The sequence below is a fragment of the Salvelinus fontinalis genome, chromosome 13 (assembly GCF_029448725.1).
Source record: "Salvelinus fontinalis isolate EN_2023a chromosome 13, ASM2944872v1, whole genome shotgun sequence".
NCBI classification, from domain to species: domain Eukaryota; kingdom Metazoa; phylum Chordata; class Actinopteri; order Salmoniformes; family Salmonidae; genus Salvelinus; species Salvelinus fontinalis.
Genome location: NC_074677.1, coordinates 20,186,305 through 20,214,147, shown reverse-complemented (window position 1 = coordinate 20,214,147; position 27,843 = coordinate 20,186,305). Strand labels below are relative to the sequence as shown.

General features: G+C 40.7%; 1 protein-coding gene across 2 annotated transcripts in view; it reads left to right on the top strand.

Annotated features, from left to right (window-relative positions):
- septin8a (septin 8a) overlaps positions 1–23,430 on the top strand; it is a 42,884-nt gene extending 19,454 nt beyond the window's left edge. The window contains exons 5-10 of one of the 2 annotated variants that reach the window (XM_055942004.1): positions 8,440–8,601; positions 9,792–9,888; positions 11,876–12,044; positions 12,994–13,126; positions 15,683–15,852; positions 21,300–23,430. In XM_055942004.1, the coding sequence (XP_055797979.1) occupies positions 8,440–8,601; positions 9,792–9,888; positions 11,876–12,044; positions 12,994–13,126; positions 15,683–15,852; positions 21,300–21,462 (894 nt within the window). In that variant the 3' untranslated portion in view covers positions 21,463–23,430. Of the gene's footprint in view, positions 1–8,439; positions 8,602–9,791; positions 9,889–11,875; positions 12,045–12,993; positions 13,127–15,682; positions 15,853–18,015; positions 19,334–21,299 lie in introns of those variants that run through there. The other variant, XM_055942005.1, reaches the window with a different exon arrangement.
- The last annotated feature ends 4,413 nt before the right edge of the window (positions 23,431–27,843 follow it).

Below are 27,843 nucleotides of genomic sequence, written 5' to 3'. Positions count from 1 at the left end.
GTTAGCAAGCTTAATAGGGATCTTACCCACATCAAAGTTGCATTTGAGTAAGAATTCTAGACCACCAATCTGTTGGAATGTTCATTTAGGGATTATATTCCAAATGCAATCCTTATTTCCTAAATAGTTTTGTATCCACTTGATCTTAAAGATTATATTAAAGGTTTTAAAATCCAGAGCATTCAACCCTCCCTCACTTTGGGTGCTACATATTACCGCTTTTCTTAAATAGTGAGGTTTATTCCTCCATATGAAGTTAAATAATTTGGTATCAACCATTTTAGTTACATCCAAGGGAGGTATATATTTATCTGGACAGACCTTCAGATTTTGACAAAAGTACATGTCCAGATAAAGAAAGATCTCTTAATAACCAGGAGTAAAATCTCTTTCCAATTTTCTCTACAATAGGAGAGACATTTAAGTTGGCCCCTTTCTGATCTTTGCTAACTTTAATACCAAAATATGTGATCACATCTTTTATAGGGATATTACATACTGAGTTTAAGTCGCATCTTTTTAACGCAAATGATTCACATTTCCTAATATTCAGAGATAAACCATATTTGAAAATATTGACCAAAACCAAAAAATCAAAGAGTCTCAAAAATAAAATAATGTTCAACTGTATCAATAGCCGTGTAAACTTTTACACATAAAATAAAGCTATCTTCCATTGTGTTCTCATTGTAGTCTATCAAGTCCAATACAGTATAATATTATTACCTATATGTCTGCCCTTCATAAAACCAGACTGGATATCATCAATGATTTGGTCAAGACCTTTTTTAAGTTTTATTGCAAAGATGGATGCAAGTAGCTTTCCATCATTGTTCATTAATGTGATTGGTCTCCAATTTTCTAACATCATAGGATCTTTGTTTGGTGTGGGTATTACAGAAATGAGGCCTTGTGTCATAGAAACAGGCAGGAACCCTAAATCAATTGCCTCCTTAAAAATATTAAATATAAATTCAACAATGTCCTCCTGAAAATATTTATAGATTTCACTAAATGCCATCATTCCCTGGAGATTTGCTCGCTTAACCTGCTGATACATTTTTTTATTTCATGAATAGAAATAAATTCATCACAAGACTTTTGGAAGTCTTCATCTATTAATTTTAAATAGTCTTTGACATAGTCTAGAAAGGCAGATATGTCATTAGTAGGACAGGCGAAAAGATGACCATAGAATTTTGAAACATATTTTGAAATATATCTTTGGGGTTTTCATTTTCTTTGCCATCTATATTGAGTTTATGAATAGAGGTAAATTCAGATTATTATTTTTCTCTCTCTAAATTGCTAAAGTATTTAGTTTTTTTTCACCTTCCTCCAACCATCTCCTTGATCTTACAAATGGCCCTTTTACTCTCTCTTCAAACATTCGGTCTATTTCTAGTTGTAAAGAAAATAACTGACCCTTTCCTTCTTCACCAAGGTCCTCCATAGAGATTAGAGAAAGTATTTCAAACATCATAAGTTTATCTTCCCTCAATCTTTTAAGTTCAGCAATTTCTTTACCTCTCTTCATGGCTGTTTGTCTTATTTCATACTTCATTAACTCCCAGTATTTCCCATGAGACTTAAATAGTTGGGCTTTCCTCCAATTGTCTTGTATAATATCTTTGGCATCCATCTTGAAATGATCGTCTTCCAACAGTCTACTATTGAGTTTCCTATAACTCTGATTCAGTTTAACTTCAGATCCATTCATATTTAAAGATAACAATATAACTTTATGATCAGTAACAATTCATGGTTCAATGGATACCTTGACTACAGTGTTATCTAATGAATTATAAATCAACCAGAAGTCAATTCTTGACTGTCTGGACATGTCCTTGTTACTCCAAGTGAAGTCCTTTTTATCAGGATATTTAGAGGGTGGTATGTGTTCGTCACTGTTTTCCAACCGGGTAGGATACATTTTGTTTAAAGTTGTTTTGTATGCTAGCTAGTTTTCACATTGGAGGAAAAATTGTATTCTGTTTTGCCAGAATGTGTGCTTTATACACAACATTGAATCAATGAAGGCATTATAACTCCTCTGCTTGAACAATCTATTAAAGAAAATATACATTTTGTTGTGTCTAGCTACAGGCTATGGTACAAGTTTAGTGTATTAAGTGTGGCCGACAGTCTGCGATTTTATTGAAAGTGGAGAAATCAATGGTAATAGAACTTCTCTGAAGTCAATAATCGAGGATCAGGTTCGTGTTCTGAACTCTCAAGGAATTGTCGCCGTTTTCACTGGTCAAAGTGAGATGGACGAGAAAATTGCCAAGGGTGAATATACGATTGTCTTCCGGTATCCTGAAACTTTTGTTGGCTCAGAGAAATGGTGAGGCCTACTTCAAGCATCATTGATCTGCGAGCGTCTCATTGGAATGGGTGTCGATGTGGTTCAATGGTGAGTTGTTTGTGTGGAACTAAAATGTGTTGAGCATCTTTTTGGCTAAGTTGACTAAAACTGTCTTATCAATATCGGGAGAGAGAGGAGGGGTGATGGAGGTGCAGCTATGTGGGGAGAGCAGTAGAAGGGGATGTGGGTTGGGGTGGGAGACATGCCATGTGTTTTTATTACCATGTGGTGTATGCGTGTTAGAGGTCGACTGATTATGATTTTTCGACACCGATACCGATTATTGGAGGACCAAAAAAATTGACAACAGTCTGAGCACAATTCCCTTACTTTTCTGAATTGGTGGGGGGGGGGATCCGCTCTGTCTATCATCACTGATGTTTTTGGGGATGATGAACACCTTGAGTGATGATTATTATAATGACGATTCAGTGTTGGGACAGCTTGGGGCTTTTGCAAACATGACTGAGTACACATGAGTCCTTTTAGATGCTATGTTGAAAAACACTGTAGGTATTGTCTCATCTGCTTAAAAGACTTACGGGATGTAGTCTAGGATATTATTGTTGTGGAAACAGGTCCTTTTGCCATTGAGCTGTATGGAATAGTAGCATGTATCACACACACACACACACACACACACACACACACACACACACACACACACACACACAGAGTACATTTAATAATTTAGCTTAAAGATTTGTTCTAATACAAATTTTCAGTTGGGCCCTATCTAAAGTATAGAGTGGGTCAAGATGTAACCTGTCACCCATAGTTACTTGTTTATAAACTGCCTTTTGTAACCTTCACTTTTCTCCTTCACTTCAATAAATAATCCAGATTTGGAAACATCAATGCTCAGATGATTGTATGATGATTGTATGATTGTATGACTTTATTGTAAATGAGCTTGTAGTTGCCTTTTTTGGATGAAATAAGTAACAACTTTCAAAGTAGTACAGGTGTGGGCTTTCCAGTGTTGGCCCAGAGAATTTGGAAAAGGCTAGGCTATAGCAGTTGTTACTGCTCTGACACGCTTTACACATCACAGCCCATAAAACGTATTCCTATATACAGTTATTCAGACAGGAACAGCAGGAAGAAAGTTAACTTTACATAAGATTGTAATAAAAGTAATTACACAAATCATTAAAAAAAAAAGGTACATAGAATATTTTCAGTTAAAGTAATTACACAAATAAATGCAACAAAGAATGTAACGTTATAAAAGTAAATACAAGTTTTGTGCATCTACATTGTCATTGGTGACAGTACTATGTGTTTCCTCTCTTGTATTACTTCTCTGACTGTGGCATATAACATAATGTCCATTCTAGGGTCTCAGCACTATAGCTGAAATCAACTGTCACTGTTTGTGCATCTGTCTGCGATCCAAACGAGCACATGGTTTATTCTTCTCTCGGTTTAAGTTGGGTTTGTGGTAGCTGATCCAAAACACTATATGGTTGATATCCTCAGATCTACTTGAGATTGAGTGCTTTCCAGACTCTGGCTTCAGCTCACAGTCTTTATCAAATCGCTGCATGAGGTCTGTCTGCTCTCTGACGGTCCTGCTGACTTTTTATGTCAAACTGGACATTGCATGATGTTGGATGAGGTCTTTTGTGAGGCGCACATGGTTTTAGCAGTTCTTGCATCAAATACTTTGGTATTGCGCTAGGCTGATTTACTTGTATTTGTGGTGTGGTTTTCATATCAGCCCCTTTGGTCTTCCAACTTCACCTGCACTGTTTTTACCAGTTTCTATCTGCACTGTTTTGTCTTTCACTTTTTCTGTGGTAAAAAAAATAAATACAGAAGTACTGTAGTTGTGACCTTACATAAAGGGAAAATAAGGTTTTAATAGCTGGAATGGTCGTCATGCATTATGCAACACATTTTCAATAATTAACTTTGTGCAACATAAAATGGGCTTTATCAGTGACTTCATTGTCAAGGAAAAAACCAAACTGCATAAATGATCTAGGCTACAATTGGTACTATTATCAACTGTAGATATTAAATGTTAAATAGATATTAAATACAGACGTGAGCCTGTATGACTTATGCAACACTGTTTTCGACCTTTACACTTCATAGACTTATCATAATGATTAATACTGGGACAACAAACAAACAATAAAACATAATGGACCTGTAGCTGCATGGCCTGTTGCATTGACAAAAGTGAGTTTTAGATAGACAGACATGTTGTTCCAAGGTAGAGCATTTACTTGACCTATCCGCTGATCACTTTAGTTGTCACCTACAACCCATGATGCACCAAAAACCGCTGCTTGTAGTGATTCAATTCCTATATCTGGCGGCTGGTCCCTGAATAGGACTCGTCTCGCCGGACTCTTGGGGCTTTCCTGAACAGACACTCTTGGCTCTGGATGTTAAGACATCTTTTCGTTCTAACTCTAGAATTTGCTCTTTCCCTCACAAAAATAGCCGATTCTTTCCATGTCATTGGCACTTTTTACATTTGAGTAGAAGATTGACAGGAGCCACATACTGCTTTTGAAAACCCATCACTCAGCGTGATTGTTATTTCTTCTAAAGCCAGTGTGTAGTCCGGTCGCAATAAAGGAAATTTCCCTTGCAAAAGGCTGTTTGTTCCTGTTACAATTGTACGTTTCACCACAAACACGGCATACATCAACATATTTTGATGTGGTTTTAATTGTCGATTTCATGGCCGTCCTCACGCATTGTTGAACCTACGATACTAATCTAGTGAGCACCTCCGTCCAAACAAAGAATTTGATTGTTTTGCGAGGCTTCACTGATTCACACTGGGTTCCCTCAGTTTTATTTTTAGCTGATTTTGTACCATGGACTTCACCAGGCTTTGCGGGGGTACTCCACAAAAGTATTGGGACAGTGACACTTTTTGGCTCTACTCCAGCACCTAGTTATTGTATCATTTCAAATCCAATGACTGTCAGCTTTAATTTGCGGGTATTTTCATCCATATAGGGTGAACCACTAAAAAAAGGTACAGCAGCTTTATGTACGTAGTCCCCCCATTTTAGGAGACCAAAAGTATTGGGATAAATTCACTTATGTGTATTAAAGTAGTCAGAAGTTTAGTATTTGGTCCCATATTCCTAGCACGCAATTACTACATCAAGCTTGTGACTATAAACTTGTTGGATGCATTTGCTGTTTGTTTTGGTTGTGTTTCAGATTATTTTGTGCCCAATAGAAATTAATGGTAAATAATGTATTGTGGCATCTTGGAGTCACTTCTATTGTAAATAAGAATAGAATATATTTCTAAACACTTCTACATTCATGTGGATGCTACCATTATTCCAGATAATCCTCAATGAATTGTGAATAATGATGAGTGAGAAAGCTACAGACGCACAAATATCATACCTCCAAGACATGCTAACCTCTCACCAGTATAATTACAGGGGAGGTTAGCATTTTTTGAGGGGATATGTTTATGAAGAGTCTTGCTGGTTCCAAACTTCTTCCATTTAAGAATGATGGAGGCCATTGTGTTCTTGGGGACCTTCACTGTTGTAGAAATGTCTGGGTACCCTTCCCCGGAGCTGTGCCTCGACCTATCCTGCCTCTGAGCTCTACGGACAATTCCTTCGACCTCATGGCTTGGTTTTTGCTCTGACCTGCACTGTCAACTGTGGGACCGTATATTGACAGGTGTGTGCCTTTTCAAATCATGTCCAATCAATTGAATTTACCATAGGTGGACTCCAATCAAGTTGTAGAAACATCTCAAGGATGATCAATGGAAACAGGATGCACCTGAGATCAATTTCGAGTCTCATAGCAAAGGGTCTGAATACTTATGTAAATAAGGTATTTCTGTTTTTTATTTTTAATGCATTTGCTAACATTTCTAAAAACCTGTTCTCGCTTTGTCAATATAGAGTATTGTGTGTAGATTGAGGAAAAACATTTTATTTAAGACATTTCAGAATGAGGCTGTAGAAAAAGGCTGTAACTTAACAAAATGTAGAAAACGTCAAGGGGTCTGAATACTTTCCAAATGCACTGTATAGAAGTTTGGAACCACCAAGACTCAGAGCTGGCCAAACTGAGAAATCGGGGGTGAAGCGCCTTGATCGGGGAGGTGACCAAGAACCCGATGTGGAGATGGGAGAACCTTCCAGAAGGACAACCATCTCTGCAGCACTCCACCAATCAGGCCTTTATGGTAGAGTGGCCGGATGGAAGCCACTCCTCAGTAAAAGGCACATGACAGCCCACTTGGCGGTTGCCAACAGGCACCAAAAGGACTCTCAGACCATGAGATACAAGATTCTCTGGTCTGATGAAACCAAGATTGAACTCCTTTGCATCAAGCGTCACGTCTGGAGGAAACCTGGCACCATCCCTACGGAGAAGCGTGGGTGGCAGCATTATGCTGTGGGGATATTTTTCAGCGGCAGGGACTGGGAGACTAGTCAGGATCGAGGGAAAGATGAACGGAGCAAAGTACAGATGAAAACCTGCTCCAGAGCGCTCAGGATCTCAGACTGGGGTGAAGGTTCACCTTCCAACAGGACAACGACCCTAAGCACACAGCCAAGACAATGCAGGAGTGGCTTCGGGACAAGTCTCTGAATGTCCTTGAGTGGCCCAGCCAGAGCCTGAACTTGAACCCGATCTAACATCTCTGGAGAGACCTGAAAATAGCTGTGCTGTGACACTTCCCATCCAGCCTGACAGAGCTTGAGAGGATCTGCAGAGAAGAATGGGAGAAACTCCCCAAATACAGGTGCGCCAAGCTTGTAGCGTCATCCCCAAGAAGACTCGGCTGTAATTGCTGCCAAAGATGCTTCAACAAAGTACTGAGTAAAGGGTCATAATACTTATGTAAATGTGATATTTTGTTATTTTTAATACGTTTGCTAAAATGTCTAAACCTGTTTTTGCTTTATCATTATGGGGTATTGTGTGTAGATTGTATATTTTTAGTCCATTTACGAATAAGGTTGTAACATAACAAAATGTGTAAAACGTTCAGGGGGTCCGAATACTTTCCAATGCACTGTATACTGTGTATATAACATTTAGTTTTTTTTTAAAACAGTATTGAAAATCATACGGTCTGTATTTTTAAATACCCCTGTATAAATCTGGATATCGCCCAAGTCTAGGCCAATAACTCAGCCAACAGCATGGCAGCTTACCTCAGCCAACAGCATGGCAGCTTACCTCAGCCAACAGCATGGCAGCTTACCTCAGCCAACAGCATGGCAGCTTACCTCAGCCAACAGCATGGCAGCATCGCTCTCTGAGCTGTCACTAATGAGCCTTTTTCACAGGTGACACAGGGCAGACTGAAAATCAGCCTATATGTCTATGATGTAAAGCAGACAGGCAATAGGGTTTAAGTTCTACTTCCATAAAGACTATTGAGGCGGAACGTTGACAGTTTCACAGCACTGAGGGACCTATAACTAAAATAGTGTTGTAAGGTGCTCTTGTTTAGGGATGAGATGAGCCTCTGCTGTTTTACCTCACTAGACTTTGTGTAAAGGACGGAGGCATCTATGCAAAACAACCATGACATCTGCTTTGTAGCAAAATTCTGCTGAATGGTTACATCGAATAAGGCCTCCTTTTTGACCCTAACAAATTGTCTCTCATCACCTCCTGGCTATAGGACGTCAGTGACTTTAATCTATGATAATTATCTACGTCGTCCCAGTACTCTGAGGAGCCAAAGCAATACTGTCACATGAATGTGTTTGTTTACCATCTGTTTTAGTGCTGAGATGGGACCCCGTTCAGTTTGTTTTCTTAATTGTTGTTTGTTTTATTGCTCTGTGTGGGTTCGACTGAGATCAACCCGTCGTGGTTGCATATGGCGACATTCAGTACTTCAAGTATTTGTTGATGATACTCTGACAAATTCAGATTCTCTGATATGCATTGATCTTTAACTTTAAGATACAACTGCCATGAAATCTTTTCTAAATCATAGCAGAATTTCTAAAGATGTACAATTTGTAGAAAACCCTAAAAAGCAAACCAGATGGAGTTTATCCTAATGGCCAGAATGATCTCCTTTCTCTCCTTTTTAGGTGAATATAATCCCCATCATCGCTAAAGCCGATACAATCTCCAAGAGCGAGCTCCATAAATTCAAGATTAAAATCATGAGTGAGCTGGTGAGCAACGGAGTGCAGATCTATCAGTTCCCCACAGATGACCACGCAGTCACAGAGATCAACTCCTCCATGAATGTGAGTCACTCACTCACTCACTCACTGTTTTTCCCTCACTATAGGAATATATGGTTTTAATAGCTGCACATAGTTTCCTCCCTTTGAAACTTCCTCTGTGTACCGCATTGATGGAGAATTGGTAGAGCAGCAAATCAGTTGATCCGACAGAGAACTGGGCTGGTCTGTCTGGCCTGTCTAGTGTCTACGGGACCCACCCTATAGCTCTGTGTTCAGGCTAGATGACCTTATTACCTGGGCTCTAGACAGTTCTGGCTTACCACTTCATTCTTGAGGTTGCTTTGGTGAACGTGTTTTTCTCATGATGTAGGATCTCACTGACCAAAGTAATTCTGGGAGAAATACAGAACCATATTATTAATCAGGCCAACAAGACATGCCTCTAAATACAGCTGGCCAGATGTTAAACACAGCCCCTGAAGTAACTTGTCAACACTATTTTGGCCTAGAGTTACTCTTGTGTTGTCTATGGCAATGTTGTTACAACCAAAGTTTTTTATTCTAAAATAAACATTCATATTTTCTCTCCTGTTGTCATTTTCCTCTCTTCCATGGCTGTCTGTCTAAGCAGTTACACCTGCCTAGTAAACATGGCCATCTTGCCTCCTGAGTGGCGCAGTGGTCTAAGGCACTGCATCGCAGTGCTAGCTGTGCCACTAGAGATCCTGGTTCGAGTCCAGGCTCTGTCACAACCGGCCGCGACCGGAAGACCCATGGGGCGGTGCACAATTTGGCCCAGCATCGTCCTGGTTAGGGGAGGGTTTGGCCGGCAGGGATGTTCCTGTCCCATCGCACACTAGCGACTCCTGTGGTGCACAATGCACGCTGACACGTTCGCCAGGTGTACGGTGCTTCCACCGACACATTGGTGCAGCTGGCTTCCGGGTTAAGCAGGCGTTGTGTCAAGAAGCAGTGCGGCTTGGCTGGGTTGTGTTTCGAAGGACGCACGGCTCTCGACCGTCACCTCTCCCGAGTCCACAGATGGAACAGGACTGTAATTACCAATTTGATACTACAAAATTGGGGCGAAAAAGGGGTAAAAAAATTCAAACATGGCCATCTGTCTAAGCAGTTAGACCTGCCTAATAGGTTGACTAAGCTGTAAGGAAGGAGTGTAACCTGTGTGAGAGACAGATTGTTGTTTGAAAGCAGCTTCTGGTCAGAGCTGTTGACCTTTTGAACTCTTTCAGGCTCACCTCCCCTTCGCTGTGGTGGGGAGCGTCGAGGAGGTTAAAGTGGGAAACAAAACGGTGAGGGCCAGGCAGTACCCCTGGGGAGTAGTACAAGGTGAGTATCTCTCCTCTTTGTACCTCTTGGCTCCTCTTTCCGTTTCAGGAGAGAACTGCTGCTCAGACAGAGTCCCTAGTGTGTTGGGGAAATGGCATAGGCCGATGAATGCACTATTGGTAGTATTACTACAGGGACACTGCTACAGTACTTTGTGTTGCTTTGTTTATAGACGTACAGCTGTGGTTGACAGGGACTCTAAACATTATAATTAAACTATGTCACAGGGCACTGCTGGTAGAATATTTTAACCCAGCTGGGAGTTTTCAGATTCAGAACGGTCTCTCCATTATCCTGTGCCCGTTGTTTCCATTCCCCAATCCTCCCAGGACAGTGGTTTAGTTTTATTTATAAACCCGGTCTCGTAGGAGAGCATTCCAATAAGTCGTTCCATGTCATTTCAGCAAACTATGACGCCCACCAACTGATTGTTCAAAAATGGTTTCTGTAGTTAGAAACAAGTAAAATTGGCATTCCTAGAAACAACATTATTTTATTGAAATGGAGTTTTATATCAGAGAAATTAGGCTAATTGAATTCACCCATATAATATTCAATAAATATAGTACACAACATCTGATTTGGACTCAACTGTTTCCTACCAATGAATAAGACATTAGGAATCCATGTTTTTGTCAAAAGCCACCCACGTACCCCCCACACTCCATGCCAATCCCACCTCAACAACCAGTACACAGTATCAGTTCTCTGAATACATTACATAGTATGGAGATGCAATACTCCAAGCCACAGCTTCATTATACATGTCAAACATGGAGAACTGATACTGTATACTGGTTGTTGGTGTGGGATTGGTTGTGGAGGGTCTGGTCCGTGGGTGGCTTTTGCCCCCCCCCCCCCCCTAAAAATATGCATTCTGATGTCTTACTCATTAGTAGGAAGAAGTTTGGTCCAATTTGGATGTTGGTACTATATTTATTGAATATTATCTGAATCCTATAAATTCAAATGGCCAATTCAGGAGCAATCAATTAACTGAAATTATCAAATAATATTTGAACAAAATAATGTTTCATGAATGCTAATTGTATATGAGATGGTGGGTGTCGAAATCATGTTATGTTGTGTTTACTTGATTGAATCTGCATCGCTAAGATAAAGTCAGTTTTAGTCCGAACCCCCTACCCCATAGGAACAGTTTTCCTAAGTCATTTGTGGGTTATTATAACCCAGAAACAGAGAAAAGTCTTTACATAAACAAAAAGGACTTTTGAGGGCTTTTACTAATCTCACTGCTGTTTTTTGTGATGCCCAGACGACTATGACAGATAGCAGACGGCTGGTATTTCTTCCCTCCCAGCTATTTCTGTACAGTGTGTGTAATATGTGAATCCCCTGCCCTGGCGGCTAAGGGTTTCTGGGGGCTTTGGGCAGGGGTCATCACCTCAGATCTCAGCGGGGAGAGTTTACCAGATGTCATCAACCATTTTTCCTCCTCAAATTCTTCAAAGTGGAGGTCACTTGTTTGTGTGTCATTTCTCCCTCACGGTGTAGTGGCTATCATGTGGAATGTAAACATGTTCCGTGCGAAATGCCTCTCTAATTGGCACTATGTTTAACAGCATCCTTACATTCAGCACAGCGCTCACAGCTGGGGTTGATATTTAGTTCCACTATATCCTACAGTATACCACTGTAGCCCATGTGCTCCGTCTGGTCTTCTCCAGGGCAAATTCTTCCCCACTCATGTCAGTCAGAAAGCAGGAAATGCAGGAAATGGGGGGGGGGGGATTACGGCCCGCCGGGCACTTCAGTCCGGCCCGCGAGACATTAATAAAAACAAATACATATTTGTCTCCCTTTTTTTTTCTCCCCAATTTCGTTGTATCTAATTGGTAGTTAGTCTTATCGCTGCAACTCCCGTACAGATTCGGGAAAGGTGAAGGTCAAGAGCCATGCGTCCCCCGAAAGATATTAGTAAAATAGGCTCATTGACATTGTATTGTCTCTGTGCTGTCCCGTTCAGTGGAGAACGAGAGCCATTGTGACTTTGTGAAGCTGCGTGAGATGCTGATCAGGGTGAACATGGAAGATCTGAGAGAGCAGACTCACGCCAGACACTACGAGCTCTACCGCCGCTGCAAACTGGAGGAGATGGGATTCACAGATACAGACCCCGACTGTCAGCCATTCAGGTGAGGCAGCAAGGCTGAGAACAGAACACAAAAACAAAAATCAAATCAAATGTTATTGGTCACATACACATGGTTAGAAGATGTTAATGCAAGTGTAGTGAAATGCGTGTGCTTCTAGTTCCGACAGTGCAGTAATATCTAACAATTCACCAACAACTACCTAATACACACACATCTAAAGGGGTATATGAGAATATGTACATATAAGCATATGGATGAGCGATGTCTGAGCGTTTAAATTGTTGTTTGTTTAAAGTGACTAGTGATCCATTTATTAAAGTGTCCAGTGATTGGGTCTCAATGTAGGCAGCAGCCTCTCTGTGATAGTGACTAATGTTTAGCAGTCTGATGGCCTTGAAATTGAAAAACAGCTTCTATCTCTGTCCCAGCTTTGATGCACCTGTACTGACCTTGCCTTCTGGATGGTAACAGTGTGAACAGGCAGTGGCTCAGGTGGTTGTTGTCGATGATCTTTTTGGCCTTCCTGTGGCATCAGGTGCTGTAGGTGTCATGGAGGGCAGGTAGTTTGCCCCCGGTGATGCGTTGTGTAGACCTCACCACCCTCTGGAGAGCCTTGTGGTTGAGGGCGGTGCAGTTGCCGTACCAGGCGGTGATACAGCCGACAGGTTGCTCTCGATTGTGCATCTGTAAAAGTTTATCAGGGTTTTGGGTGACAAGCCAAATTTCTTCAGCCTCCTGAGGTTGAAGAGGCGCTGTTGCGCTTTCTCCACCACACTGTTTGTGTGGGTGGACCATTTCAGTTTGTCTGTGAAATTAACAATGAAGCTAGTCATATGTTACTGGGGAAGCGGACCAATTCATCTCAGAGTTCAGCATGTAAAGATGCTCTTCCTGTGAGTGATTTAAACCCTGTGTTAGTCAGAGGTGTACTGTAGTTAGGCTCAGATGTAGTAATCCATTTCTCTTTCTCTCTCTGCCCTGTCCACAGTCTCCAGGAGACTTATGAGGCCAAGAGGAAAGAGTTCATGGGAGACCTGCAGAAGAAAGAGGAGGAGATGCGACAGATGTTTGTCAACAAAGTGAAGGAGACTGAAGCAGAGCTGAAAGAGAAGGAGAGAGAGGTGAGGGTGTGGCTGCTGGCTGGGAATGGGGGATTGTGGGGGGTGAAGTATTTCAGTAAATGGGTTTGCTGCCTTATTGAGGATTCAGTTCCATATACTGTACATATGTCAGTGGTGTGCATACAGGTAACTGCCAAAATAATGGGAACATTTTGGCAGTAAATGAGGGATACAAAGTATATTGAAAGCAGGTGCGGTTCCTGAGTTAAGTAATTAACATACCATCATGCTTAGGGTCATGTATAAAAATGCTGGGCAGGCCATTATTTTGGCCATCATGGCTATGCCCTCATCCATAGGGCACAAGAGGCCACTGAATGGTTTGATGAGCATGAAAACGATGTAAACCATATGCCATGGACATCTCAGTCACCAGATCTCAAACCAATTGAACACTTATGGGAGATTCTGGAGCGGCGCTTGAGACAGCGGCAGCTGAGACCACCATCAACAAAAACACAAAATTATGGAATTTCTTGTGTAAGAATCCCTCCAATAGAGTTCCAGACACTTGTAGAATGTATGGTAAGATACATTGAAGCTGTTCTGGCTTGTGGTGGCCCAATTCCCTCTTAAGACGCTTTGTTGGTGTTTCCTTTATTTTGTCAGTTACATGTAGATAAGGTGAGCTTGACATTGAAACATACACTGCCTTCAGAAAGTATTTTACACCTCTTGACTTTTTCCACATTTTGTTGTGCTACAGCCCGAATTTGAAGTTTATTATATTGAGATTTGGTGTCACTGATCTACACACAATACCCTATAACGTCAAAGTGGAGTTGTGTTTTTAGAAATGTTTATAAATTAATAAAAAATGAAAAGCTGAAATGTCTTGGGTCAATAAGTATTCAACCCTTTTGTTTTGGCAAGGCCTAAATAAGTTCAGGAGTAAAAATGTGCTTAACAAGTCACATAAGTTGCATGGACTCACTATTAGCGGCGGAAGGTAGCCTAGTGGTTAGAGCATTGGGCCAGTAACCGAAAGGTTGCTGGATCAAATCCCCGAGATGACAAGGTAAAATTCTGTCGCTCTGCCCCTGAACAAGGGGAGGGCTGTCATTGTAAATCGAAATTTGTTCTTAAAACTGACTTTCCTAGTTAAATAAAGAGTACATTTAAAAAATATATATAATAAAAAAATTCATTTTGATTGACTACCTCATCTCTGTACCCCACACTTATGTAAGGTAAGGTCACGCAGTGAGTGGTTCGCAATGAAGGTCACCAATTGGTAGAAGGGTCAAAAATAAAATAACAGACATTGACTATCCTTCTGTGCATGGTGAAGTTGTCAATTACACTTTGGATGGTGTATAAATACACCCGGTCACTACAAAGATTCAGGCATCCTTCCTAACTCAGTTTCCAGAGTGGAAGGAAACGCTCAGGGATTTCACCATGAAGCCAATGGTGACTTTAAAACAGTTAGAGTTTAATGGCTGTGATAGGAGAGAACTGAGGATGGATCAACAGCATTGAAGGAAGCCTGTGCAGAACACACAGATTCCAAAACATGCATTCTGTTTGCAATAAGGCACTAAAGTAATACTGCAAAAAAATGTGGCAAAATAAATGAACTTTTTGTCCTGAATAAAAAGCATTATGTTTGTGGGGTCCCGAGTGGTGCAGGGGTCTAAGACACTGCATCTCAGTGATTCCTGGTTTTATTCCAGAACCGGCTGTGATTGGGAGTCCCATGATGCGGTGGACAATTGGCCCAGTGTTGTCCAGGTTAGCGTTTGGCTGGAGTAGGCCATCATTGTAAATAAGAATCTGTTCTTGACTGAATTGCCTAGTTAAATAAAGGTAAAAAAAAAAGGACAAGGGAGTTTTTTTTTAAGGATTAAAAGAAACAGAAAAGGGCTAATCACAGGCAAAATCCTAAAGGAAAACCTGGTTCAGTCTGCTTTCCAACAGACACTGGGAGACATTCACATTTCAGCAGGACAATAACCTAAAACACAAGGCCAAATATACAGTAGAGTTGCTTACCAAGATGACATTGAATGTTCCTGATTGGCCTAGTTAGTTTTGACTTAAATCGTCTTGAAAATCTATGGCAAGACTTGAAAATGGTTTTCTAGCAATGATCAGCAACCAACTTGACAGAGCATGAATAATTTTTTAAAGAATAATGGGCAAATATTGTACAATCCAGTGGTGCAAAGCTCTTAAAGACGTACAGCTGTAATTGCAGCCAAATGTGATTCTAACATGTCTTGACTCAGGAGGTTGAACATTTATCTAATCAAGATATGAGTTTTATTTTCTGTCAATAAAAAATAAAGTGAAATTTTTTCTGCCACTTTGACATTAGAGTATTTTGTGTAGATCGTTGATTAAAGAAAGTCAATTAAATCCATTTTAATCACACTTTGTAACACAGGAAAATGTGGAAAAAGTCAAGGAGTGTGAATACTTTCTGAAGGCACTGTACATACAGTCAAATGTAACAGTGCATGTTCATACCTGTGCAGAACTTTCAATATGTGATTGGATTGTAGATTAGGTTTTAGCTCTTGGCCTGATATCATCTCTTTCTGCCGCTATCAGTTACACAACAAGTTTGAGCAGCTGAAGCACATGCACCAGGAGGAGAAGAGGAAGGTGGAGGAGAAGAGGCGAGACCTGGAGGAGGAAATGAACGCCTTCAACCGCAGGAAGGTGGCAGCTGAGACATTGTCCTTAGCCCAGCCACTCAAGAAGGACAAGGACAAAAAAAAGTAAGTGCTTTCCATTCATCTCTTTTCATCTCCCTCCCTCTATTCCTCCCAAACCTCAACCTCTCTTACGTTAGTTTAGCTTTCACATCCTTTTCCCCCAAGAGGAGTGAATTGAGATCGCAGGGAGTAATGGATTGAGATCGCAGGGAGTAGTGGATTGAGATCGCAGGGAGTAGTGGATTGAGATCGCAGGGAGTAGTGAATTGAGATCGCAGGGAGTAGTGAATTGAGATCGCAGGGAGTAGTGGATTGAGATCGCAGGGAGTAGTGAATTGAGATCGCAGGGAGTAGTGGATTGAGATCGCAGGGAGTAGTGGATTGAGATCGCAGGGAGGAGTGGATTGAGATCGCAGGGAGTAGTGGATTGACTATGTGAGAAGCAGAAGCTGTAAAGAGCTGGCTGAGTCCATGTCTGGATCATATGTAATATTCTTCTCTGCTCCCCCTGAGTTCCATACCAGGGTGCAGTGTTTGTTGTATACTGAAATAGAGTTATGTGAATATGAGCAGACGTGGAAAATACCTCGACTTTGCAGCTCCTGGTTGGAGAGGCAGGTTCTCTGTGAGGCAGTCACAGAAATGTTTTAGCTTCAACAGGCAACATCTAGTAGTGGATAATACAATGTGGTGTACCTAATAAATGGGCCACTGAGTGTTTTATGTACACTATATTTACAAGTATGTGGACTTCCTTTCAAATTAATGGATTTGGCTATGTCAGCCACACCAGTTGCTGACAGGTATATAAAATCTAGCACAAAGCCATGCAATCTCCATAGCTAAACATTGGCAGTAGAATGGCCCGTACTGAAGAGCTCAGTGACTTTCAACTTGGCACTGTCATAGGATGCCACCTTTCCAACAAGTCAGTTTGTCACATTTCTGGCCTGCTCGAGATGCACCGGGCATTTGTAAGGGCTGTTATTGTGAAGTGGAAACTTCTAGGAGGAACAGCAGCTCAGCCGTGAAGTGGTAGGCCACACAACAGTACCGCTGTTCTCGGTTGTAACACTGACTACCGAGTTCCAAACTGCCGCTGGAAGCAACATCAGCACAAGAAATGTTTGTTGGGAGCTTTGTGAGCAGCCGCACACAAGCCTAAGTTCACAATGCGCAATGTCAAGCGTTGGCTGGAGTGGTGTAAAGCTCACCGCAATTGGACTCTAGAGCAGTGGAAACGTGTTCTCTGGAGTGATGAATCACGCTTACCTGCCCCAATGCATAGTGCCAACTGTACCGTTTGGTGGAGGGGGAATAATGGTCTGGGGCTGTTGGTCATGGTTCGGGCTAGGCCCCCTTAGTTCCAGTAAAGGGAAATCTTTACGCTTCAGCATACAATGACATTCTAGATGATTCTGTTTGGGGAAGGCCTTTTCCTGTTTCAGCATCACAATGCCCCAGTGCACGAAGCGAGGTCCATACAGAAGTGGTTTGTCGAGATTGGTGTAGAAGAACTTGGCTGGCCTGCACAGAGCCCTGACCTCAACCCCATCGAACACCTTTGGGATGAATTGGAACACCGACTGTGAGCCAGGACTAATCGCCCAACATCAGTGCCCGACCTCACTAATGCTCTTGTGGCTGAATGGAAGCATATTCTCACATCTAGGGGAAAACCTTCCCAGAACAGTGGAGGCTGTGATAGCAGCAAATGGCAGACCAACTCCATATTAATGCCCAAGATTTTGGAATGAGATGTTCGACGAGCAGGTGTCTGCATACTTTGGGCCATGTAGTGTATGTGCATTGGCAGTTAGTGTATGTGTGTATGTGCATTGGGGTGAGTCTGACAGATTCTGTAGTTCCAGAGGTAGTGCTTGGATTTTTTTAACTACATTATTGTAGGCCAAAGGAATGTTTAGTCGAGAAACCCCATTTTCATGTTAGAACTTTACATTTACAGTGCTATAAAAAGTGTTTTTCTTCACAATGGGTTTGAAGGGCTCTCTCCCTTGACAGCTCTGAGAATTGCCACTCTTTCATTTATTCTGCTGTCTTGAAGTTATGATCCTCTGAGGGACAATCCACTTATTTTCTCTATTCTTTCATTATACTTTACCTTCATGAAGTCAGACATTTCTGAAAGAATGTGAATGTGGTATGCATTTTCACTGCAGTGTTTTCGTTCACTTTATTTTGTCATTGTTTGTCATTTTCTTTCAGTTAATATATGGGCCCAAGCCAACCATGGATTTGTCTTCCATCATCATAGCGACGTCAACGTTTTTGTTTTGTTTTTATACATTCCTTCATGACATTGTGCACATGGACCAAAGATGCTGATGGGACAGGATATGAAGAGATTGAGCGAGAGAGCGCTGACTCGCTGAGTGGCCATTCCCTTCTAGGATCATTCATGTTATGATTTGTCTTTTTTTTATACATTTTGTTCGTTTTTTTACGCTATCTGACGTTAGACAGTGGCCATACACCAGTGTTCCGCTATCTGACGTTAGACAGTGGCCGTATACCAGTGTTCCGCTATCTGACGTTAGACAGTGGCCGTACACCAGTGTTTCGCTATCTGACGTTAGACAGTGGCCGTACACCAGTGTTCCGCTATCTGACGTTAGACAGTGGCCAGACACCAGTGTTCCGCTATCTGACGTTAGACAGTGGCCGTACACCAGTGTTCCGCTATCTGACGTTAGACAGTGGCCGTACACCAGTGTTCCGCTATCTGACGTTAGACAGTGGCCAGACACCAGTGTTCCGCTATCTGACGTTAGACAGTGGCCAGACACCAGTGTTCCGCTATCTGACGTTAGACAGTGGCCAGACACCAGTGTTCCGCTATCTGACGTTAGACAGTGGCCAGACACCAGTGTTCCGCTATCTGACGTTAGACAGTGGCCAGACACCAGTGTTCCGCTATCTGACGTTAGACAGTGGCCAGACACCAGTGTTCCGCTATCTGACGTTAGACAGTGGCCAGACACCAGTGTTCCGCTATCTGACGTTAGACAGTGGCCAGACACCAGTGTTCCGCTATCTGACGTTAGACAGTGGCCAGACACCAGTGTTCCGCTATCTGACGTTAGACAGTGGCCAGACACCTTATAGAGTGGGGTCTGAATTCTGCGCCAAACTAGGCCAGACCTTAGTCATGAATAGTAATAACAAAACTGATAGAAGTACAATACCTGTATATTTATATTTTTGCAAACACGTAAATGTAGGTACCATCGAGTAAACTAGTCCTATAAAATATACAATAAATACTGGTGCTGTTTTATATTCATCCAGAAACATGTATGTGAATATTTTGATCTTACTTGGCTTTATTAAAATGTATATGATAAAGCACATAATGCTGTATGTTTGTGATGTACCATAAGCCATTGACGTTAGTCAGTTTACACTACCCATATGCAATGCAGCGTCTAAGAGGCCACAACTTACAGTAGAAATGTTTACATCGAAAGACTAGAAGAAAGATATACTCACTTTTTATTGGAAATAAATGCAAGCCCTCGCCTTGGATGTGTCCCTATCCCATGATTTATTTGATTGTTAAGAGAACTAGTGTGTAGTTCGAGAGACGCCAGCTGTTGATGTTTTTGCACACCTGCTCAATACCTCCTTTGAGAAGTTGTTCATTAGGTAAGTTTAGGCCAATAGAAATTTAGGCCAATAGAAAGACCTCTGCAGTGGGTTAGCCTTCAGCTGCTGGGTGAGGTTCGTGCTGTGCTATCCAGACAGTTACAGCTACCTGATGACCCTGTCATACTTTCTTTTAACCACTTCATTCGAAAAATATAATTTGTTAGGCCTTTATGAGCAAAATGTCAATTTAATCCGAAGGCTTTTGTTGGCATAACTCCATGTAATTTGCTTTAAGCTGCTGCCTTTTCAAATCACAAGTTGCATTATGATGGGATGAAAGCTGTGCTTTGTACATGTCTAATTGGATTGGGAGGGCGAACATTTATTTACTGGATTGGGAGGGGGAACATTGGGGGGGGGGGGGGGGGGGCTTCAGTATTGTTGTCCCCGCTGACCTCCAGAGCCAACACTTCATTGTATAGGCACCTAAAACATTGTAGAACTTGTCTCCCGGTCTGCCTGAGTCCCAGTCTCCCTGCAGGCCCCCTCATCATCCTGGTGCTGCTTGGTCATATTAAAATATGTACACTGCTTTGGCTGGCAGGGAGAACTCCAGGCTGGTGAGGTACTGTATTATTTGTCAACCATCTCCTTGCAGTGGATGCTCAATCTGGTGCAGAAAAACAAACATCACAAGTGATTTTGTCAAATGAAAACACATTATGACAGATGTAGTCAATTGTGTGTGGGTTCCATGTTTTAAACTCAACTATAAAAAATAATAAAATAAATTGATAGACATACAGTATGTTATGAACCAACCAGGAACATAGACAGACCTGTCTTATTGATAAAGTGAGAACAAAGGTGTTATTGTGAACTGAATATATATATATATATATATATATATATATATACACACACAGTACCAGTCAAAAGTTTGGACACAGCTACTCATTCAAGGGCTTTTCTTTATTTTTACTATTTTCTACATTGTAGAATAATAGTGAAGACATCAAAACAACACATATGGAATAATGTAGTAACCAAGAAAGTGTTAAACAAATAAAAGAAACAAGCATTTATTTTGGCTGCAATCTGAGGCTGGTAACTCTAATGAACTGATCCTCTGCAGCAGAGGTAACTCTGGGTCTTCCTTTCCTGTGGCGGTCCTCATGAGAGCCAGTTTCATCACAGCGCTTGATGGTTTTTGCGACTGCACTCGAAGAAACTTTCAAAGTTCTTGACATTTTCCAGATTGACTGACCTTCATGTCTTAAAGTAATGATGGACTGTCATTTCTCTTTGCTTATTTGAGCTGTTCTTGACATAATGTGGAGTTGGTATTTTACCAAATATGGCTATCTTCTGTATACCACCCCTACCTTGTCACAACAACTGATTGGCTCAAACGCATTAAGAAGGAAATAAATTCCAGACATTAACTTTTAATAAGGAACACCTGTTAACTGAAATGCCTTCCCGGTGACTACCTCATGAAGCTGATTGAGAGAATGCCAAGAGTGTGCAAAGCTGTCATCAAGGCAAAGGGTGGGTACTTTGAAGAATCTCAAATATATTTTGATTTGTTTAACACTTTCTTGGTTACTGTGTTATTTCATAGCATTGATGTCTTCACTATTATTCTACAATGTAGAAAATAGTAAAAATAAAGAAAAACATTGGAATAAGTAGGTTTGGACCAACTGGTACTGTATAAATACTTTACCTCTAACATACTTTCCTAATATTTACTTACATGAGCACCAACTTAGTCAAATAATTACACAGCAAACACTAAAGCACAACACCAAACAGTCTCAAGCGTTTTGAACAGTGTGAGGGGTGGCGATAGCGGCAAAGAGAGGCGTTGTGTGTCTTACCTGTGTTTTCGTCAGCAGATCGATGAAGACGGAGAACCAGTCTGGGGTGAGTCTCTCCAAATCCAAGGTAATGATGGCCAAGGCCAGTGTGGAGCCTTTGAAATGTGACAGCTGGTGGCAGGCCATACAGTGCTGCACCTGCCTGGTCCACAATGCCACCTGGAAGCAAGGCCTCTTCTGAGTCTCAGCACCCATGGTGGGAAGGTGGGGATGACTAGAGATCAACAGGGCATGGTACTGCAATCATACAGAAAAATGGAGACCAAAATTATTACATATCCACCCACCGTTTAATTCATTCAATCATCACCAATTCATATCGATCATGGACAATTTTCCACTTCTTCCCTTTACCAGCCATTCCCATATTACATTGCAATCTTAGTAACCCCCCCCCCCCCCCCCCAATGTGTTACGGTGGAAAGTATGTGCCAATATCCCTATAGATAGTACCCATTGTGGTTTGAAAGACAATGGAGACATGACTACACCAAATCAAATTTTATTGGTTGCATACACTTTATTTAAGTTCAATTTAAGGTACATTTTCAGGGGAATGTAGTTGTGAAATACTTATTGTTGGAAAGTATTTATTTGAAAAGTATTAAGAGGACATTTATTTGTATTTTACTAGAATTTTTTTTTATGTATCATGTTTCTTTTTTTAAATTCTACAATACTTTTTGTATTTTGTAATAATATGACCTATTGTGAGCTAGGACAATATGGGATAGTTCTTATGGATTACACTGTAATCTACACACAACTAACTGGTGTTCATCAACCTCTGAAATATTTTACTATTCAGCGCAATGTTATGTTATAATTTGAGTACATTTTTCCTTTGGCCCTGGTTTGAAACAACACTAAACACTAATTCACACAGACAGAATTATTCTCCAGAGTGTTTTTGCCAATGGTTGTGGTTTGTGAAGATAACATTGCAGAGACGTCTTACATTAAAACAAAGAAAGATTTAAGATGGATATAACTATTACTAAAGGATGAAATATGTCTGGTAGTGCAATTAGTATTTAATGCATATTTGACTTCCAGTTTGTAGTGTGTAGTATAAAGTATGGATCTTTCCAAGAAGTCAAACTCCAGTGTGCCAAATCTGCAAATCTGCAGCATGGAATTTAACTCCACTAAATGTGCAAACCTGAAGGCATGGGAATATTCCAGCTCATCTAGGCCAGTGGTATTTGAAGTCTGGGTCATGACCCCAGGGGGAACTGCAGTGGGGTTGCCAAAATTATATATATATTTTTTTGATCAAAAAACGAAGAGTACAGATTATTGTATGGGACAATATACAAATGTTTTAAAGAAAGATAATTAGAAAAATGCTATTTTATTTAGTAAATATATTCATTGATTTCTTTTCATTTTGATAAGAGATGAAAATGTAATGAATTAAAGGTTATTGGTTGATATAAAAATCGGAATATACCGATTTTAAGGTCGTGCCATTAGATATGGGGTGGATTTGCAAGTCATTCATAGAGAAAAAAAAATGGGGTCCCTAGAAATTCAGGGTGCAAAAAAATGGGGTTCCCACTTAAAAAGTTTGAATAACACTGATCTAGGTTATGCGTTTTGTTAAGATTGTACTTGGGAGTGGGTTAGACAAATTCTATATCAAATGGCTCTCCCTTTGTTAGCAGCCAGGGTTCTACTTTACAGTCAGATAAGTGCCTTGGCCTAATCTATGATCTACAGAGCACTTAATCCCCATGTTTTAGATGACAGCTTTCCAATGGTGTCAAGTGTGGACAGAGACATATCACAGGGGGGCACAAGTCAAATCAATGCACAATTTATAGGACCAATACTCCAAGGGGGGGAGAAGTTAACAATGGACATCTTTGATGAGATGAAGTGTGTGTGTCCCTTGTGCTTTTCTACTGCTGTGTGAGCCCGTCAAAGCAGCGAGGACGTTTTAACGGCTACTTACCATGCAAAGGAAGTCGATTGGTGTCGTGGCGTACAGGTCCCAGTTCAGCTCATCTAGTATAAAACTCCATGCAAAGAATCTCAGCTATTGAAAAGTTGCATCCGCTCTGCACAACAAGGTCCTTGACTGACCCAATCACCTGCTTCAACAGACAGCAACAAGGAAGCCAATAAATGTATTGTATTAAACAAACATTGTGTTGTTTTTTGATCGATTATAAGAAAGAATACACGTGTTCTGTGTTCACTATGTTAAATTATGTTTTGATGTTAAATTTACGAGAGATAAAAAAAATCCCACCTCATCCTCCTTGTAGATTCTAATCTTAAAGACTGGCACTTTACAGCTGCGCCTCACTCTGACCAGTGCACCCTCCAATAAAGCCATCAAAACGTTGCTTCTCTGAAGCTCCTGGGTTCTTCAATGTGACCTTGGTGCTGGCCATGCTTCTCCACCACCTGAGGGACACAGTTTAGTGTTACAGGCCATGACATTTACAATGAGATTATGATATGCGTCACAGAGTAGCTAAACACTATTGAAGATTTCAAAAAATCATAGGCTACATTGAAAATCCACGTCATAGATACTTTGTAACAAAACACTGTATGAAATGTATGTACTATTCCAATCAAAAATACCACTAGTATTTGTTTTCTTCCTCGCAAAAGGTTAATCTTGTCACTTGTCCCACGCTGGAAATTTCAAATTTGGATAGAGTGAATACACAATTCTAAACACCTGATTTCTGTACAGAATATACCCACTGAATGGATTGTGGATAAGGGCCGAAGTGTTTTGTCAACAGTGTAGCTACAAGCTCATAAAGCGCTCCATTGATGGATTGAATACAGGAAACCAAGATTTTTGTAAATAATGCACGCCATTTTCAGCTTTTTTTTTGCGCGCGGTGTACAAAAACATTGCACATTTTTACAATTTTAAAGTAATTTACTCTAAGTTCTGCGCAAAGCTACTTTGGCTTGTATTGCACAAAACAGAACACACAATATGTGTGGGATAGTGAGCAGCTGGTCGCAGCTACAGCCAATTATTGCATGCTGAGCTCTTTCTACCTATTTCTTCAATCAATCAGTCTTCCTACCTCTTCCTTTCAAAATGCAAGTATGTTATTCTTTGACAACAGGCGTATTTATGTTTAGGTTTTAATCTTCCATGTTTACCATAGCACAATTATTAAATCAAACAAGATGGAATGTTGTCAGTAAAATATTGCAGGATAGCTCATACTTAATTCCATGCAGTCTTATACGGACAATTAAACACAAAAAACCGGCATAAACACGGGGAAAATACATAAAGCCACCACAATAAGAGAGAACCTAAATCCAGCCCCTGACTCTGCCTACCTTTTCGTCATGCCGGGGTCAAAGATACGAGATCCGTTATATAAAACGGTCGAGCCTCCCCCGAAAATGGACCTACAAAATGTACTGTAATAAAAGTATCAAATAGAATATTATTTGAACTACTTTTTGTATGTGCATGAAATCAAGTTATTATTCTGAACATTGTTTTCAAACAATGAAACCTAAATCAGGTTGTATTCCTTCAGCACTCTTGAGAGTACAGAAAATGGGGACATTACATTATAAAGGGGCCTACAGTGGGCAGTAGGCTATGCTTACCTGCTTTGGTTGTTCTCCCTCAACCACTATTCTGAAATTACAACCATTTTGTATTATTTAGATTCACAGGAATACAACACAAAACAACTGCTTAGGCTTAGATGCAAGCATATAAATGTTGAATGTTCGGCTACTGCATAGGATGGAAATAATTTGACCATCTACAGACATGGCATAGATCAGTGATACCACAAAACAAGTAGGCCTAATAGCACTTTTGCAGAAATGCTGACAATGCATATTTCCCATCGATAACATGGCTTTACATGACATTCAGTACTTTGGGTGAATAGGTCTTCTTCTCACGCTCATCTCTGGATATCCTCACAAAACACCCACTGACACTGATAAGTTGCGGTAGTTGAGGTCAGCCTTGAATATGATAAGACAATATATATACTTCCGCTCAAACGTTTGGGGTCACTTAGAAATGTCCTTGTTATCCATGAAAACATACATGAAATGAATTGCAAAATGAATAGGAAATATAGTCAAGATGTTGACATGGTTATAAGTAATGATTTTTAATTGAAATAGTAATGGGGTCTTTTAAACTTTGCTTTCGTCAAAGAATCCTCCATTTGCAGCAATTGCAGCCTTGCAGACCTTTGGCATTCTAGTTGTCAATTTGTTGAAGTAATCTGAAGAGATTTAACCCCATGCTTCCTGAAGCATCTCCCACAAGTTGGATTGGCTTGATGGGCACTTCTTACATACCATATGGTCAAGCTGCTCCCACAACAGCTCAATAGGGTTGAGATCCGGTGACTGTGCTGGCCACTCCATTATAGACAGAATACCAGCTGACTGCTTCTTCCCTAAATAGTTATTGCATATTTTGGAGCTGTGCTTTGGGTCATTGTCCTGTTGTAGGAGGAAATTGGCTCCAATTAAGCACCGTCCACAGGGTATGACATGGTGTTGCTAAATGGAGTGATAGCCTTCCTCCTTCAAGATCCCTTTTACCCTGTACAAATCTACCACTTTACCACCACCAAAGCACCCCCAGACCATCACATTGACTCCACCATGCTTGACAGATGGCGTCAAGCACTCCTCCAGCATCTTTTAATTTTTTCTGCGTCTCACGAATGTTCTTCTTTGTGATCCGAACACTTCAAACTTAGATTCGTCTGACAATAACACTTTCAACCAATCTTCTTCTGTCCACTGTCTGTGTTCTTTTGCCCATCTTAATATTTTATTTTTATTGGCCAGTCTGAGATATGGCTTTTTCTTTGCAACTCTGCCTAGAAGGCCAGCATCCCGGAGTCGCCTCTTCACTGTTGACGTTGAGACCGGTGTTTTGTTGGTACTATTTAATAAAGCTGCCAGATGAAGACTTGTGAGGCTTCTGTTTCTCAAACTAGACACTAATGTACTTGTCCTCTTGCTCAGTTGTGCACCGGGGCCTCCCATTCCTCTTTCTATTCTGGTTAGAGCCAGTTTGCACTGTTCTGTGAAGGGAGTAGCACACAACGTTGTACGAGATCTTCAGTTTTTTGGCAACGTCTCACATGGTATAGCCTTCATTTCTCAGAACAAGAATAGACTGACGAGTTTCAGAAGAAAGTCTTTTGTTTCTGACCATTTTGAGCCTGTAATCAAACCCACAAATGCTGATGCTCCAGATACTAAACTAGTCTGAAAAAAGAATGCCAGTTTTATTGCTTCTTTAATTAGCACAACAGTTTTCAGCTGTGCTAACATAATTGAAAAAGTGTTTTCTAATGATCAATTAACCTTTTAAAATTATAAACTAGGATTAGCTAACACAATGTGCCATTGGAACACAGGAGTGATGGTTGCTGATAATGGGCCTCTGTACGTCTATGTAGATATTCCATTAAACAAATCAGCCGTTTCCAGCTACAATAGTCATTTACAACATTAATAATGTCTACACTGTATTTCTGATCAATTTTATGTTATTTTAATGGACCAAAAATGTGCATTTTTTTTCAAAAACAAGGACATTTCTAAGTGACCCCAAACTTTTGAGTGGTAGTGGACATATCCATCGATCCATCGATCTATCGTTCTGCCTGTTCACACAGTGTACCAACACAACAGACAGAATAGCTGATTGTAACGGTTGTCCTCCTCCTCTTCGTCCGAAGAGGAGGAGTAGGGATTGGACCACAGCGCAGCGTTTGTATATGACATAATGAATTTATTAAATTAAAGACGAAACACGAAGAACACTTGAAATGATTACAAAATAACAAAACGAAAACGTAGACAGACCTGAACTATGAGAACTTACATAATACACGAAGAACGCACGAACAGGTACAGACTACAACAAACGAACAAACAAACAAACAAACAAACAAACAAACAAACAAACAAACAAACAAACAAACAAACAAACAAATCGAAACAGTCCCGTGTGGTGCACAGACACGGAAGACAACCACCCACAAACAAACAGTGTGAACAGCCTACCTTTATATGGTTCTCAATCAGAGGAAAAGTCAAACACCTGTCTCTGATTGAGAATCATATAAGGCTAATTACAAATGACCTAAACATAGAAACACAAAACATAGAATGCCCACCCCAACTCACGCCCTGACCAACTAAACACATACAAAAATAACAGAAAACAGGTCAGGAACGTGACACTGATAATGTATATTTTCCAGCAACACACTGTATTTGGCATAATTGTAAACTTGGAACGTGAAATCTGAATCTGGTCCTTCTCACAGCAAAACGTCTCAATTTATTTTCTGTTGATAAACAATTATTTTATTAGATAGACAAGATTGTCTCAGTCACATTCACACTGTTTATGTTCCTTTTACTCCTTCGCTCTGATAAAAACAGTAAAATATTAAGTGTTTTTGTTGAGAGCATCACATGACTGTAATCAAAGAAATGTAAGCCTAGCTACTATGATCTCAGAAAGGTTACCCATTTGACAGGTCAGAGCTTCTATGTTGGTAACAGG